General features: G+C 41.3%; 1 protein-coding gene across 1 annotated transcript in view; it reads right to left on the reverse strand.

Moving 5' to 3' along the window:
• The window catches only part of SVOPL (SVOP like), a 71,605-nt gene that overhangs the window by 50,960 nt on the left and 3,908 nt on the right, over nt 1-16,737 (reverse strand). Inside the window, 5 exon segments of the mRNA XM_065883588.1 lie at nt 4,005-4,133; nt 5,175-5,300; nt 9,486-9,549; nt 11,731-11,855; nt 13,445-13,516. Of these exon segments, the coding sequence (XP_065739660.1) occupies nt 4,005-4,133; nt 5,175-5,300; nt 9,486-9,549; nt 11,731-11,855; nt 13,445-13,516 (516 nt within the window).

A 16,737-nucleotide genomic window follows, 5' to 3' on the forward strand; every position in this document is an offset into this window, starting at 1 on the left:
AACACTCCACAAAGCAAAGTGAGAATACCTTACCAAACTACAATTGTGAGTGTGGGGAAGTTTGGGACATTTAATCCTCATTTTCACATTATTATTGAGCACACTCTATCTCACACTTAACACGTCCAGCAGCAGGCCAGGTGGCAGTGGGATTACAGTGTTTTTGTCATCAGTGATGTCCTGGGAAACCAGTCAGAAACACCCAGAAAAGCCTACCTCTCACTTGTGTGTAGGACACTTAAGAACTGTACATTTGGATATCACCTGTCCTGCTGTTGCCACATAATCCCTGACAGAGTCAGATTTGGGGAGGTGGGTGGGAAGAGCTGTTGCCGCTCTGGACCCGGCTCAGGCATGGAGCAAGAGCTGGGTCAAGAAGAGGCTCTGCCATAAAGTGGTACAGCCACTATGGAAAACAGTATGGCTATTCCTCAGAAGATTAAACATAGAACTGCTGTGCGATCCAGCAATCCCACCTCTGGGTAAATATCCAGAGGAAATGAAAATAGGATCTCAAAGAGATCTTCACGCCCACTTCACTTCAAAGTTGTTCTAGAAAAATAGGACTGAGAAAATAGCTTGGAAGATTCTGAAAAAGAACTTTTACAAGGGGTAAGTACCTTACTAAATATGAAAATTGTATTATACTATAATTAAGAGTGCTATATTAGACCAACAATTAACCTGTATCCTTTTCCCAAAAATATAAAATGCTCTATTTATTATATAATAAATCTCATATATATTTGAATCTACAAACCTATCAATTAGAACATAATATTCAACAATAGATTCAAATATATAGAGGGTGGATTATTCAGTAAAAATACATAAGTGCAACTGGTTAGCTATTTGGATGTGACAAAGCTAGATCTGTATCATGCTTCTTATATCCAATTAAACCGACATAGATCCACCATTTACATATTAAATGTGAAACCAAATTAACCCAACAAAAAGGAGAGGGATACAAGAACGTGGTTGTAAAAATTAAGTTTGACACTAATAAAAAAGTAATAAAAACATTAATAAATCTAAATAGATACTGACTTTAAAATAATGTCTAATTCAGGACAACTTATGAACAATATGAAATTAAAATACCAGGCAAAAATGATTTGGAAGATGAGATGGGCAAATCAGAATGAACATGTTTAAGGTTCTTGTATTGTTCCGAAGGCAGATAAAGATACCAAATGACATTAGCTGTTGTAGGCGCACATTTTCACTATTTAAGGGCGGTAATAAAAGAAACAGAATGCGTAAATTCCAAGCCAGCAGAAGGAAGTATGGGGGTAGGGGTTGGCGAGTGGAGCAAACTGAATCAATCTAATAGAAGGAGAAAGGAGAAAGAAAGCAGAAAAGGAAAGACACAGTTAAGAAGAAATAGAAAATGAACGACAGAGGTAAGTGCAAGTATGCCAGTAATCACAATATAGATACAAATGGATCAAACTCATTATTAAAAGATACAGACTCTCAGATTGAATGAAAAACAAGATCAGCTATTTACTTATAAGAAATATGTTTAAAGCAAAGCAACATAAACAAGCTAAAATGAAGAGCTAGAAAAAGGTACACCAGGAAAACATTAACCCAAACTAGTTCTGACATATTAGTATGAAAGAAAATAAAATTTAAGGCCCAAAGCATTACAAAGAAATATTTCAGGTAGTCAGATCAATCCACACACTGAATAAGTCAATCTTATGCTAGGATGCAGCAAGATAGCCTCAAACTATATGGAGTAAACTGTCAGGCTTATAAGGAGAAACTAACAAAACCATCGTCTTATTGAAAAACTGTTAGCTGAACCTGGCAAAATCTAGAACAGGTATCAGATATTTACATGGCATAATTATATTGAATGTAACAATATATATGCTCAATGAGAACACATGTTCTTCTTAAGCACACATGGACTATTAATAAAAAGTCACTATGTAGAGAACAAAAGAAGTCTCAACAAATTCCAAATAATTGATAACATGCTCTGGTCAAAATGCAATTAAATAAGAAACAAAGAATAAAAAAATCATTAACAAATAAGTCATTGGTTAAAGAGAAACTCATAGCGGTTACAAAATAGAAATAAAATTACTCTGTAACAAAACTTGCTGAATGCAACTAAATGGTTTATTAAAAATCAAAAAGACTGAAAATAAATGAGCTAAATACTGAACTCAAGAAGCTAGAAGAACATAAAAAGCCAAAGAAGTAAACAAAAGAAGGGGTAGAAATTAATGAGACCACCAAAACAACCAATAAAGAGAAAAACAACAGAAACAAAAAAGCCCTCATTCTTTGAAGTTTAATAAAACAGACAAACCTCTAGTAAGAGGACCACAGAAAAAAGAAGGCACAAATAAACAATACTAAAAGCGAAAAAGAAGACATACACAGTAGATATTTGAAACAAAAGGGAACACTGGGAATAATTTTATACCAATAAATTGGAAAACCCAGATGAACTGGGCAATTTTCTAAAATATATATTACCAAAATTGACTCAATCAAGAGTATTAAACTAAGTAGGCATTAACATTTACACAAACTGAATGATAGTTTTAGAACTCCTCTTTGTGATACCCCCAATTATTCTGTTACCACGCACCTTAAAATAAATATTAGGGATAAACAACTTTACAGATAAGTTTTACCAAACATTCCAAGAGGTTAATTCCTATCTCACATAAACTGTCTTGGAGATCGCAGGACAGAGCTGGAAAGCTCTTCCAGGAGCCTGTGACTGACCTGCCTGCAGATGGGTGAAGTGGGTGGTCTGGGCTGGTGAGAGAAATGATTGCAGATTGACCTTGACAGTCCTGGAACCAACAGAATTTAAATGCCAAATTTTATTTTAAAAAATCATTTAATAAGGTTTATACGTTTGATATCAATAAGACAAGGCCAATACAAGGAACATAAAATTATAAAACAATCTCTCCCCTATAAACAGTGGGGCTAAATCATGAGACTAGCTCTGCAAGGTGTTATTATTTCCATTTCATTGATGAGAAAAGTGATGGTAGGCAGTCAGAATGGCCATCATTAAAAAGTCTACAAATAATAAATGCTGGAGAGGGTGTGGAGAAAAGGGAACCCTCCTACACTGTTGATGGGAATGTAAATTGATGCAGCCACTAAGGAGAATAGTATGGAGGTTCCTCAAAAAACTAAAAATAGAGTTGCCATATAATCCAACAATCCCACTCCTGGGCATATACCCAGACAAAACTATAATTCAAAAAGATACCTGCACCCCAGTGTTCATTGCAGCACTATTCACAATTGCTAAGACATGGAAACAACCTAAATGTCCATCAACAGATGAATGGATAAAGAAGATGTGGTATATATATACAATGGATTACTACTCAGCCGTTAAAAAGAATGAAATAATGCCATTTGCAGCAACATGGAGAGGCCTAGAGCTTATCATACTAAGTGAAGTAAGTCAGACAGAGAAAGACATATATCATATGATATCACTTATATGTGGAATCTAAAATATGACACAAATGAACTTATCTATGAAGAAAAACAAACTCACAAATATAGAGAACAGACTTGTGGTTGCCAAGCATGGGGGGCGGGGCAGGGGGAGGGAAGGAGTGGGAGTGTGGGATTAGCAGATGCAAACTGTTATATACAGGATGGATAAACAACAAGGTCCTACAGTATAGCACACGGAACTATATTCAATATCCTGTGATAAACCATAATGGAAAAGAATTATGAAAAAGAATATATATATATGTATAACAGAGTCACTTTGCTGTACAGCACAGATGAAACACAACATTGTAAGTCAACTGTACTTCGATAAGTTTTTTTTTAAAAAGTGGTAGTAGGTAACAGCGCTACCGGGCTCATGGTGGAGCTGGATTTAGTATCAGTTCCCTCTGCTCTTTTCCGCACTGGAGGGATCGGTTGCCCTTCCCTCTAGCCTTCCACCACTAAGGGGATTTCTGGCGACCCCTGGCTGGGGGAGAAGAACTCACCAGGATAGGCTCCACGAGCTTCCCCTCCAGCATGACTGAGCGGTTCATCTTGGCGATGTGCTCCAGTGTAACCAGGGCAGCCTGAGTGTTCCCGGTAGAGACACTGAACCGAGCAGATTCAGGAATAAACTGGGCACAGATGACAAAGAACACCAGAGTTGCAACTGCTGTGGACCCCAGAGGTACCACTATCACGGTTCCATACACTACACTGTCCCAGTTCCCCGAGATGGGAAAGGATGTAGCAAGCTTTACAGCAAAAATATAGCAGGTGTACTCTTGCAACCCTAGCGGAACAAACAGTTGCCTTCTCCTTATCGCTGTCCCATCTCAGACGACAGTGGACTGATACGGAGCTTCGCCCCAGTTTGGCCCAACCTACTTAACACAATGAAATTCTTCCATCCAATGTGTAAACAGCCGCTGCCCGGGGTCCCTGGCGCCTCTCCACTCCTCCATCACCCGGCCACTCCCCCAGGAATCCCAGGACCTCCCACACTGCAAGAACCTAAAGGGTGACCATGGCAGGGCCTCCAGCACCCACGAGTGGAGGAACCATCCTGACTGTAGAGGCCTACAACCCACTGATTACGGCATATTTTGAACACCACACTCAGAAAACAGCACAGCCCTCCACTGATGCTGGGACATTGGCACCTCCACGCAATGAAGGCCAGGGGGTTCTTCCCCAGCGCATCCTCGTCACCATTCCCCAGCCAGGGGGCAGCTCAGGTCATCCTCATCACCCCCTGGGATTAATCTGATCACTTCTAACTGCTTTTCTGACCTTTTCTGTCTTCCCTCCTACAGCCTCCACACCGCCATGTACCAGCTTCCCAGTACATAACCCCTTCCAAACCCCCAGTGCCCCTGGTCCTCAAGGCCCTTTGTAATCTGCACACAGGCCTGTCTTCCCAGCCGGCCTCCCACCAGCGCCCCACACTCCAGCCATTCCAGCCTGCCTGCTCTCCCCCAAACACATTCTGCATTCACACCTTCGTGACTGGGCTTGTGCATTAACTCTGCCAAAACACCCTTTCCACAGTGAGCCAACTGAGACACATACTTAAATAAGGAGAGAGGTGAACATGAGAGAGATATCTGTGGGGCAACGAGGCCACTGGGCCAGCTGGAGGGGGAGGCCAAGAGGGAGCCCATGAGCTTGGTTACCATGAAGGCCATGAGGAGGAGGATGCCAGGGATGGAGGTGATGCAGATGAGCCAGCGCCACCCGATGGTGGGGATGACCACGGAAGCCAGGCCGATGATGAGCAGGGAGCCGGCTAGCCCGAAAACCTGGGGGAGAGGGAAGGTCAATGTCCTCCTGTTGATGCTGCACAGCCCCCGCCAGGAGCCACCCTCTTCTGCATTGTAACTGTAAGTGGGTGAGATGGGAGGACTTCCCTGGCGGTCCAGTGGTTAGGACTCTGTGCGCTCACTGCCAAGGGTGCAGGTTCAATCCCTGGTTGGGGAACTAAGATCCCATAAGCTGCGCCCCCAAAAAGAAAAAGAAAAGAAAGAAAGAATGAAAGAAGGTGAGATGGGAGAGAGGCTTTAGTTAAGGAGCAGCACCACCTCCAGGACCGGGATGAACTGGGGAAGTTGCTTCGCTTCTCCATGACTCTGTTTGCTTGTCTGTAAGTGGAAGACTCAGCAAGACGGGGTCAGCAATGTCACCAAAGTTTTACAAATCTGGGACCCAAGACATTGACTTTCTTCTCTTGAATAAATAATACATTCCCTGGTTCGTAACTCAAGGTACAAAGGAGAGCACTGTGAACAGACCCGCCTCTGCTCCTAGTTCCCTGCTATCCAGTTCCTCTTCTCCGAAGAAACCAATATCACCAGTTTCTTATATCCTTCCAAAGCATATACATACATATACAAGCTAATAAGGATATTTGTTCTTTGTTCACAAATGGTAACATAGTAAAAATATTTCTCAACACTACTTTTTTGTACTGAAAAATTTATCTTGAGATCATTTTATACCAACAAATAACATGAGAGCCACCTATGACCAGGCCCCATGAATTTGGAACTAGAACAATTCTGAGTGTTATTCTGAGCATTATTTTCCCATCAGAAGATGAGAAGTAGATGATAACTCCATTCCACCTCACAGAGATGGAGAGAAGAGAATATTTAAAAAGACCCTTTGACCTTCTCTTTGATAAAGGAGGCAAGAATATACAGTGGAGAAAAGACAGCCTCTTCAAAAAATGGTGCTGGGAAAACTGGACAGCTACATGTAAAGGTATGAAATTAGGGCTTCCCTGGTGGCGCAGTGGTTGAGAGTCCGCCTGCCGGTGCAGGGGACATGGGTTCGTGCCCCGGTCCAGGAAGATCTCACATGCCGTGGAGCAGCTGGGCCCGTGAGCCATAGCTGCTGATCCTGCACGTCCAGAGCCTGTGCTCCGCAACGGGAGAGGCCACAATAGTGAGAGGCCTGCGTACCACACACACACACAAAAAAAAGTATTAAATTAGAACACTCCCTAACACCATACACAAAAATAAACGCAAAATGGATTAAAGACCTAAATGTAAGGCCAGACACTATCAAACTCTTAGAGGAAAACATAGGCAGAACACTCTATGACATAAATCACAGCAAGATTCTTTTTGACCCACCTCCTAGAGAAATGGAAATAAAAACAAAAATAAACAAATGGGACCTAATGAAACTTCAAAGCTTTTGCACAGCAAAGGAAACCAGAAACAAGACCAAAAGACAACCCTCAGAATGGGAGAAAATATTTGCAAATGAAGCAACTGACAAAGGATAAATCTCCAAAATATACAAGCAGCTCATGAAGCTCAATATCAAAAAAACAAACAACCCAATCCAAAAATGGGCAGAAGACCTAAACAGACATTTCTCCAAAGAAGATATACAGATTGCCAACAAACACATGAAAGGATGCTCAACATCATTAATCATTAGAGAAATGCAAATCAAAACTACAATGAGATATCATCTCACACCAGTCAGAATGGCCATCATCAAAAAATCTACAAACAATAAATACCGGAAAGGGTGCGGAGAAAAGGGAACCCTCTTGCACTGTTGGTGGAAATGTAAATTGATACAGCCACTATGGAGAACAGTATGGAGGTTCCTTAAAAAACTAAAAACAGAACTACCATATGACCCAGCAATCCCACTACTGGGCATATACCCTGAGAATACCATAATTCAAAAAGAGTCATGTACCAAAATGTTCATTGCAGCTCTATTTACAATAGCCAGGACATGGAAGCAACCTAAGTGTCTATCAACAGATGAATGGATAAAGAAGATGTGGCACATATATACAATGGAATATTACTTAGCCATAAAAAGAAACAAAATTGAGTTATTTGTAGTGAGGTGGATGGACCTAGAGTCTGTCATACAGAGTGAACTAAGTCAGAAAGGGAAAAACAAATACTGTATGCTAACACATATATATGGAACCTAAGGAACAACAAAAAAAAGTCATGAAGAACCTAGGGGCGAGATGGGAATAAAGACACAGACTTACTAGAGAATGGACTTGAGGATATGGGGAGGGGGAAGGGTAAGCTGTGACAAAGTGAGAGAGTGGCATGGACATATATACACTACCAAACGTAAAATAGATAGCTAGTGGGAAGCAGCCACATAGCACAGGGAGATCAGCTCGGTGCTTTGTGACCACCTAGAGGGGTGCGATAGGGAGGGTGGGAGGAAGGGAGACGCAAGAGGGAGGAGATATGGGGATATATGTATATATATAACTGATTCATTTTGTTATAAAGCAGAAACTAACACACCATTGTAAAGCAATTATACTCCAATAAAGATGTTAAAAAAAAAGACCCTTTGGGGGGCTAATTAAGGGGTGACTATTTCATCACCAAAGAATTCTATTAAAAAAAAAAAGAATATTTCAGAAAGTGATAAGGCTATGAAAGAAAGAAAGTAATGTGATGGAGAGTGACTTTTAATGATCAGGGATGATCTTTCTGAAGAGGCAACGTGTAAGAAGGCCAGTAATAAGCCATTGCAGTAGATCAGGTAAGAGGTGATGTGGCATTGAAAAGGATTTTAGTAGAGAAATGGCCAAAAAAAATTTTATCTGATGGATTTCGCACACATTTTGGAGGTAAAGGCAACAGGATTTGCTGATGGACACTGCAGTTATAGGTCCACTAATAGGGGGTGAGTCAGTGGGGCTTGGTGATTGATTGAATGATGATGACATAAAGGGAGGGGTCCAGGACAGCTCTTGAATGTGTGGCTCAGAAAGCTGAGGGGACAGAGTTTGCTATGAAATGACAGTGGAGACATGGACAGAAGAGGCTCCAGACGAAGATGAAGGGATCAGGTCTATGAATGTTGTATTTGAGGAGCCTGCAGGATATTCAAGTGGCTATCAGGTAACTGGCCACCTGGGTCTGAAGTTCAAGGAGATGCTCTTGGCTGTAGATAATTTGGGGGGAGGTAATAGGTACATAGATAGCTAAAACCACTGGACTCCTCAATTATCAGTAGATGACCCCAGGAGACCTGGAAAATAAGACCAGCAAGGAGAAGACATAACCAGGAAACAGGACAAAGAATGAGTAGCAGGTGGAAGAGACAATGTTCACAGATGAGCTTGAACAGGATTATGCCCATTAAATACCATTAAGTGTAAAATCGAACCCCTAATTGTTGAAAGTATGGGTCTTCATCTTAACAAAGATCAGAAGAAGAAAGCTGGGAAGAATATAAAGAGTTAGCATTCAGTATTTATTAGGGTTTTTCTAATTTTTTTGTTGCCTAAATTTAGTTTCAGAAAAATTAAACATAAAATTTAAAATGTTCTCCTACTGCCTTATTTATTGCCCAACATATGATGCTTCAGTGGGAAGCGTCATCACTTTCCTGGGCTCTGAAAGTCAGGGCTTTTGGATAACGATGACATCAAAGATGGTACTAGGGCACCTAGATTGCTTCTGGATGCAAAACCTCTAGTCAGTAGCCAGCAGGGGTCTGAGGAGGGTGGGGGCACATCCCCACCTTCTCACCTGGATAAATGGCTCAGCTGGGAGGAGACAATTACAGAAGTTCCCACAGGCATGAGCCAGTTATGGAATTGCAGACCCGAGTATCCACAAGGGAGACTCTAAAAGGGGTGGTAGCTGTATCCCTCCACTGAAGACCCAGTGGGGAGAGAATGTTCATCCCAGATGCATTCCTGAGCTTCTGTCATTTTAGTGAAACCAGCCAGCAGAATGTTTCCTGAGGAAGGGGTTACTGTGTTCTAAATGCTGCTGCTGGATGATATACATCGTGGCTCAGAAAACCTTGGAATTGGACTTCTGGTATCAAGCATCCCTAATGCTCTTTGGTTGGTACCAAGTAATAGGAGTATGCTAATCAAAGAACAATCAACCAACGAGAAGGAACACCAGGTAACCATATCCTACAGGATCAGAAGACTGACCAGAAGAATTCCCATTTTACCTTACCTGAGGCAAGAGGAGCATACAGCCTCGATATTTTGTAGGCAAACATTCAGTCTTTATGATTAGCCTAAACAGGAGGGGGGGAAAACACAATAATGCTTTTATAAAACCAAATAACTTTTTTAAAAAAATCATAATTTTTCTTGTCACAGGGATAAAGAATTCAAAAACATAAATATTCATCATTGTAAAATGATAAGAAATAGGTGTGTTGGTCTCTGTCCCTGGTTCCTGCTAACCTGGAAACCTTGGGATTTCCTGGGTGATAGGAGCATCATTTGTTCTAATGCAGAGACTCTCGAGGAGTCCTGGATCGGGGCTGGTCTAGAAAAAACAAGCCATGATTAGAATCTTGGAACTTTCAGCCCTAACCTCCACTCCTCTGGAGAGAAGAGAGGGGCTGGAAAATGAGTTAATAATCAATCATGCCTATGTGATGAAGCCTCCATAAAAATTCCCAACATACAGGGCTCGGGCTCGGAGAGCTTCCAGGTTGGTGAACATAGCTATGCGCTGGGAGGCGGTGCACTGCGAACTCCACGGGGACAGATGCTCCTGTTCTTGGGATCTTTCCAGACCTTGCCCTGTGTATTTCTCCTCAGCTGGTTATTTATGTTTCCTTTAAAATATCCTTTGTAATAGATCTGCAATTAGTAAACTTTTCCTGGATTCTCTGAGACACTCTAGCAAATTATTGAACCTGAGGAGTTTGTGGGAACTTCCAATTTGTAGCAAGTCAGACAAGTTGTGGGTAACCTGGGGACCTACTACTGGTGATTGGTGTCTGAAGTGGAGGACAGTCTTGTGGGACCGAGCCCTAAACCTGCGGGGTCTACGCAAACTCCAGCGAGGGTCAGAATTGAATGGAATTATAGGACACCCAGCGGGTGTTGGAGAATTTGTTGGCGTGTAAAGAAATCCACATATTTGGTGCCAGAAGTGAAGTATTGGCAGAATTATTGAGTGTGTAAAGAAATACAGAAGAGAGATTTTTCCCTGTACGATCATACACCAAAATACAATTATTAACCCATGTAAGAGAACAATATAAAATAAACTTCTAAGTGCTCTTCTGTTTACATTTTTATTCCCAAAGTTATTTTAAACCTTCAGCCATGTAAGAGATATTAGCCTCATTTCTTTCACCAAGAGAAACACTGTCAAAATATTTTGCCAAGCCTGATTCCCTTTTCTAAAACATATGTGGGAAATTAAAATACACCCAAGAGAAAGCAAATTGTTCCTCCAACTAATGATGACAGTCAAAGCACAGGTTTCTAATTAAGTACATATTGATTTTTTGAATAGGAGAACAAATGGACTTATGTCTCATCTGTTTTCTAATTGTTCTTATCTGTTGCAGTTATTAACCAGGGTTTGGAGTTTTAACATATTTATTGAGCTGCTTCCTCAGGGATGTTTTCAAATTCTACTTAACTTCTCCGCCTTTAGGGCTCCAGAGCACGGAGTGATGCTTAACTTATGCCCCCAGAGAAGAAAGATTCTTTCCCTAACACATTAGGGTAATAATTAGGTGCTTTGACATCTCCTAATATAGTCTAAGGGCAACTTGCTCCAAGGCACCCAGGAGAAAATAGCTTGAGGAGCCTTGTTAATTTAAGGGAGGCTCCCAAGTTGCTGAACATTTAGCATTACAACTCTCACATCCCTGAATGATGAGGTATTACACACCTAACCCAGGGCAGAAAAAAGACAGGCAGCAGCACAGCTGTTGGAATCTGTCTCACCTGCTCTGCAAATTCACTTTGACACCGTCTTCAGTTACAGGGCCGTGGCACGTTAAAAGTTATTCCTGAATGTTACAGGTGCTGATGGTCAAACTAAAGTCTTCCAGAAATTCTCAGTAAGTTAATGGATTGTGTCCGGGTTGACATTTTTGTTACCTACCTCATACGGCACTTTTTGTTAGCATTTAGTCTAACAAAATAGTATTTATCTAAAAAATGCCTTAGGAACAAAGAAATTAACACATGCTCAGTCTAGCACCCTGCTAGCCTCACCATCTAACATCATTTTGACGGGCAAAGAGCTCCTAGTGGAATAAGCACCCATCACTGGGTGGGGGGGGGGGGACTCAAAAATGATTAGCACAAGCGAAGTGTATAGATTTGAAACTTACTGATGTTCTTAGTCTATTAACCACAGTGAATGTGGTTAACAGACTAAGTGGATGTGTCTCTGGGTGTTCACATATCTCCCTCTGGGGTCCTCTAGGTGATGTCTTTACCCTTGGGCATGGCCAGACACGCCACAGCCCACCATCATCCGCAGGAAGACAAACCAGATGTACGAGGGAGAGAATGAGGTCAGCAAGGAGAAGTAGGCTCCCCACAGGAACGAGATGAGCAAAATCTGAAGCAACAAAAGGAGACATTAATGGGACCTGCCCCCATGGAAGGTCAGGAAGCAAACCTAACTTCTGAAGGTGACTTTTAGTTTCCTCCAGATGTTTGCTTCTCTGTGGAGCTAATTTTTAGCGAGCTTACTGATCACTCACAATCATCAGACAATACAATTCATATCATTTTATTGTCTGAAAGCCCAGACATCCCGAGTTTAGACCATTCTTCAAAACTCCCCACAGCCTCCGCCCTCACAGGTGGCAGGAACCCGAACTTGTAAATCAGAATGCAGAAACTTGTCCTCCCTGCTTACAGGGATGTTGGGAGCACAACAAAGCACTGTGCTGGAATGAGTATAAGGAGAAAATGTAAGGATTTGCTTTTTCTCTAATCGTAAGAACAAGTTTATAGTAGAAAATATGGAAAAAAGAAAAAGATATAAAAATATTTAAATCACTTTTGATTCTCCAACCCAGAGAAAATACTATTAACACAGTTTTATCCTATTTTCACTGATTATAAGGGAAAACATAATCTTAATAGCTGCAAAATATTCCAGTGAAAAGACATACTATAATCCATGTAATATAACACATAAACCTTTCCCTTCTGGTCGAATGTTGAAGTGGTTTCACATTTTCTATTAAAATCAGCTGTGACAATGTCTGTGCATAAATCTTTGTGGTTCTCTGATGACCTAAACAGTCTAGATTTCTGGAAGACAAATTATCAGATAAGGAGAATGGATATTCTCAATGTTCCTGGCTTATGCTACCAAATTGATGGTCAGAAAAATTACATCAATTGTATGTGAGGGTGTCTAGACACTTGCAGATTTCTTTAAGAAAAGTAAAAATTCCTTATGGATTTGGTGTTTGATATGGCTTTGATAACAAGGAAAAAATGATATCTTGCTATGTAATTGTGCTTCTAATAACTCCTGTGATTGAAAGTTTTTTCAAGGTTTCTTGACCATTTGTATGTCTCTTTTTGTAAAATGCCTTTTTTGTGCTCTCCACATTTTTTTGAGATACTTGTGGTTTCATATTAATTTGTAAGAATCTATGATATTTTGTGCACTTCAAAACATACATCCAAGCCTATTACTGTTTTGTGGGGGACTTCTCCCTTTGTATTTACGTCTAGAGAGGTCTTTACCACCAGAAATCAGACAAGAAGAGAAGAGAGACCTGGGTTTATCATCAGAAGATATAGTTTTATGTCTTGATGTGGAATCTCAGTACATGTGTGACATCAAGCAAGTGGGTGAGTTTCAAAGCTACACCCAAGTTAACTAATGTGAAACTGCTTATGTTTATACATGCAATTCTCACATTCTACCTGCTATGTTCTAACCAGGCTCATCCATCAGCTGTACACCTGGACTATGGGGACAAGGTATGGGGACAGGTATCTCAGGGAAGGATGAGAAAGCAGGAAGACAAGCCTGGAATTCAGGCATGTGGTGTCAGAGAAGGATGTTTCCGTACTTTCTAACTTGGGTATTGACAGAGAAATGTCCACAAAAGAAAAGCAGTGGTGATGTCACCACAAAAGAACACACAAAAGAAAATTCTAAATCATCCTTCAGAGCCATACCTTCCAGCGGCCATATCTGTCAGCCAAGAGGCCAAAGAGGATGCTGAATACCATGTAGCCAAAAAACACCATCTGGAGGTGGGGTGAAAAGAAATTATCCTCTAAGCAGCGTTTTCATAATATGCTAATTACTACCTTAAGCATTCACCCACCTGAACTAAAAGAAGACGGGAAACGTGGGAGGATTGGAAGTTGAAGAACAGGCTTTCACAAAGCTCTCCCCTGACTCCTCTATAACATGTTCAGGGCTTCCGAGGTTGACGATTCCCACACCTGAAGTCACTGACACCAGGTAGAAACAGGAGTCCTAGAAGCAGGTAACTGCTTTGCCTCTGATCCAAGATGACAGCAGTGGCCTCATTCTACTCAGATGTACAATTGTGAATTTCCATTTTAATAAGAAGACTCCAAAAGTCTATTCGTGCATGCTCTGTCTTATTCAAGTTGAGACGTCTAGAAGCAGTCTTCCTTCAGGTTATTACAGGGAAACCTAACTTTCAACGAACACCAAAACCAGTCATCACATTCTCCATCACTAATATAAACCTACTCTTTTTCCTTACTTGTTCTCACAATAGCTTTTCCTTGATAAAATTCAAGAACTTGGGTGTGATACCAGCGATGTAACTCAGTCTGGGCTGTACTCTTACGTGTAAGCCTTTAGGTGACTTATTTTTCTGCCTCCAGCAGTTCCAAGCTTTACTTAACTCTCCTTTCTAGTAAGATCCCTGACTGATTGCTTCCAGGGTAATCAAAGGAAAGGTGTCAGCTGGCATTTCTAACACTTTTTCAGTGAAAAAGCTCTTTCTGCTGCCTGCTTTTTCTTTTTCCCCCGACTCTTCATAAGGAAGACTCAAAAGCATTTCTTCTACAGGGAACTATAAAAAAATAAATCATATTTATACTCGAACAACAAAAGCCGTACGTTTCCTCTGTGCACTGTTCTCTCTAGGATAGAGTTGAAGAAGGAAAAGCCAATATTTTCAATGCCCAGCCTGGGATAGATGCCACACCGTAATGAAATCTAGTCAGTCCTCAGCAAAATGATAAAAATAAGGACAATGGGACACATTTTGCATAAATCCAAATTTATTCATTATGAAGGGTGCTTTTTATTCTGGAAGAATTTTCTTTCTGACTGTTGGTATTAACATGCCCTTACTATTTATTTTTATTTTTTTATTTTTTGAAAGATGACGGTAGTTGATGGCAAGATTTTCTGCCTCTTTCTCTTGGTTGGAGGTTGAAATTTTCCTCCTACCCTTCTACATTCTTTGGCTGGTCTAATAATTAAATTGATTTATGACAGATTGACAGGAGAAAAGCAAGTTTAAGTTTGTATGTACAGGAGTCCCATAAAAATATAAGACCCAAGGGCAAGTTGGACAGTAGAGGCTTATGTGCCACCTTGAGCTGAGGAATGGGAGGGGACCTGAGGCTTCAAAGTGGGGGGGGGGGGGTGGTAATTCACAGGACAATAAGAAGAGCAGATGTTTGGTAATTAGATGTTTGCCCTGCCACACAGATAGGTCATTCAGATGAAAGTCATCTCTGGCAATAACTCTCTCTCTCTGAGCCAGGCCCCCCATCTAAATTCTTTTAGGTAGTTAAGGGAAATGTAAAAGTTTTTCTTGAGTCGGCTGGGTCTTGATTGCCTTCAGCTCAAAATAATTCACATGCCAAAGGGGCATATTTTGGGGTCACATGTTCTGCTCCGTTTTCCTCTTCTTCTGATGGCCTTCCTTATCAAATATATATATTTTTAATCTTAACATTATGTCAGCCACACCATTTTTTTGAGAAGTCATATCAGTTGGTGAATCTCCAAACTTTGGGTCTCCTGATATAAGCGGTTTCTATTGTGGAACCTGCAATTATCAAACTCCCTCCAAGAAGGGAAAGGTGAACTTTTTTTTTTTTTAATCACCTTGAATAATAGGAAACGATAGACAAACTGCCTGTGGCAGGGAGGAAATTAGTTCTTAGGACTTAAAATACTTTATTGAGGGCTTCCCTGGTGGCGCAGTGGTTGAGAGTCCGCCTGCCGATGCAGGGGACATGGGTTCGAGCCCTGGTCCGGGAAGATCCCACATACCGCGGAGCGGTTGGGCCCATGAGCCATGGCCTCTGAGCCTGCACGTCTGGAGCCTGTGCTCCACAACGGGAGAGGCCACGACAGTGAGAGGCCCGCGTACCGCAAAAAAAAAAAAAAAAAAACTTTATTGAGATGCTGTGTTAATAACACTGTATTAAAGTGAATTAGATGATTAATAAAAGTAAAGGAAACAGGGACTTCCCTGGCGGTCCAGTGGTTAAGACTTTGCCTTCTAATGCAGGGGGTGCGTGTTCGATCCCTGGTCGGGAAGCTAAGATCCCATGTGCCTCGTGGCCAAAAAAACCAAAACATAAAACAGAAGCAATATTGTAACAAATTCAATAAAGACTTTAAAAATGGTCCACATCAAAAAAAAATCTTTAACAGCAACAACAAAAAAAAGTAAAGAGTCAACTAAAATTAAATTCAAATTTTACTCTGCTCTCTCGCGTAAGTGGCAGATTTTTACTCCTTGCTTTCTTTCCATTCAGTGTAAAAAAGTGACTTTCCTAAGGCTGAGTTCTTTACTATTAAGCCTGTCTAGAGAATAAACCTTAACTCCAAGCCTATGTGAACCCCAAAGCTTGTGAACTCTAATCCTGGGGACCACATAGAGACGGGGATTAATATCTCTCTCTCTGTCTCTCCCTTCCCTCTCCCTTCCCCCTCCCCTACCTTGGAGGGCCTGCTCCTTTCTACAGTTTTGTTTCTCCAGCACTAACTCTCTTATTCACAAAAGATGTGAGGGACATAATTCACTCACAATCCTTAAGGCCTTAAGTCTTCATGGCCAGACCGTCCAGAAAGTGGAGCTGAAGTTGGGGGATGGGAAGCCTGGGAGATGGTGAAAACGCTGCCTCTTTGCTAAACCAGTCTGAGCCCCTCCTGTTAGTAAGGTTGTGGTCAGTGAGCCCAGGGGACAGATGGGACTCATAGCCAGGATGACAGAGACTAAATGACAGGAGGAGGCAAGGAACTTGGAGCAGGGAGCAGTCACATCTTGGGTGAGTTGAATTACCTAGAGAAAAGACTTGTGAGCTGTGACCCACCTAACAAGGGAAGCCAGGTTACTGCTGACATCGAGGAGCCTCTTTAGGCACCAGTAGGAACAACATAAAAGCAACCAACGAAATGTGAGCTGTAAATATAGAAATGGTACCATAAAATATAGTTTCATGACAGCTACAGATGCAAACAC

Source organism: Phocoena phocoena, chromosome 9 (assembly GCF_963924675.1).
Source record: "Phocoena phocoena chromosome 9, mPhoPho1.1, whole genome shotgun sequence".
NCBI classification, from domain to species: domain Eukaryota; kingdom Metazoa; phylum Chordata; class Mammalia; order Artiodactyla; family Phocoenidae; genus Phocoena; species Phocoena phocoena.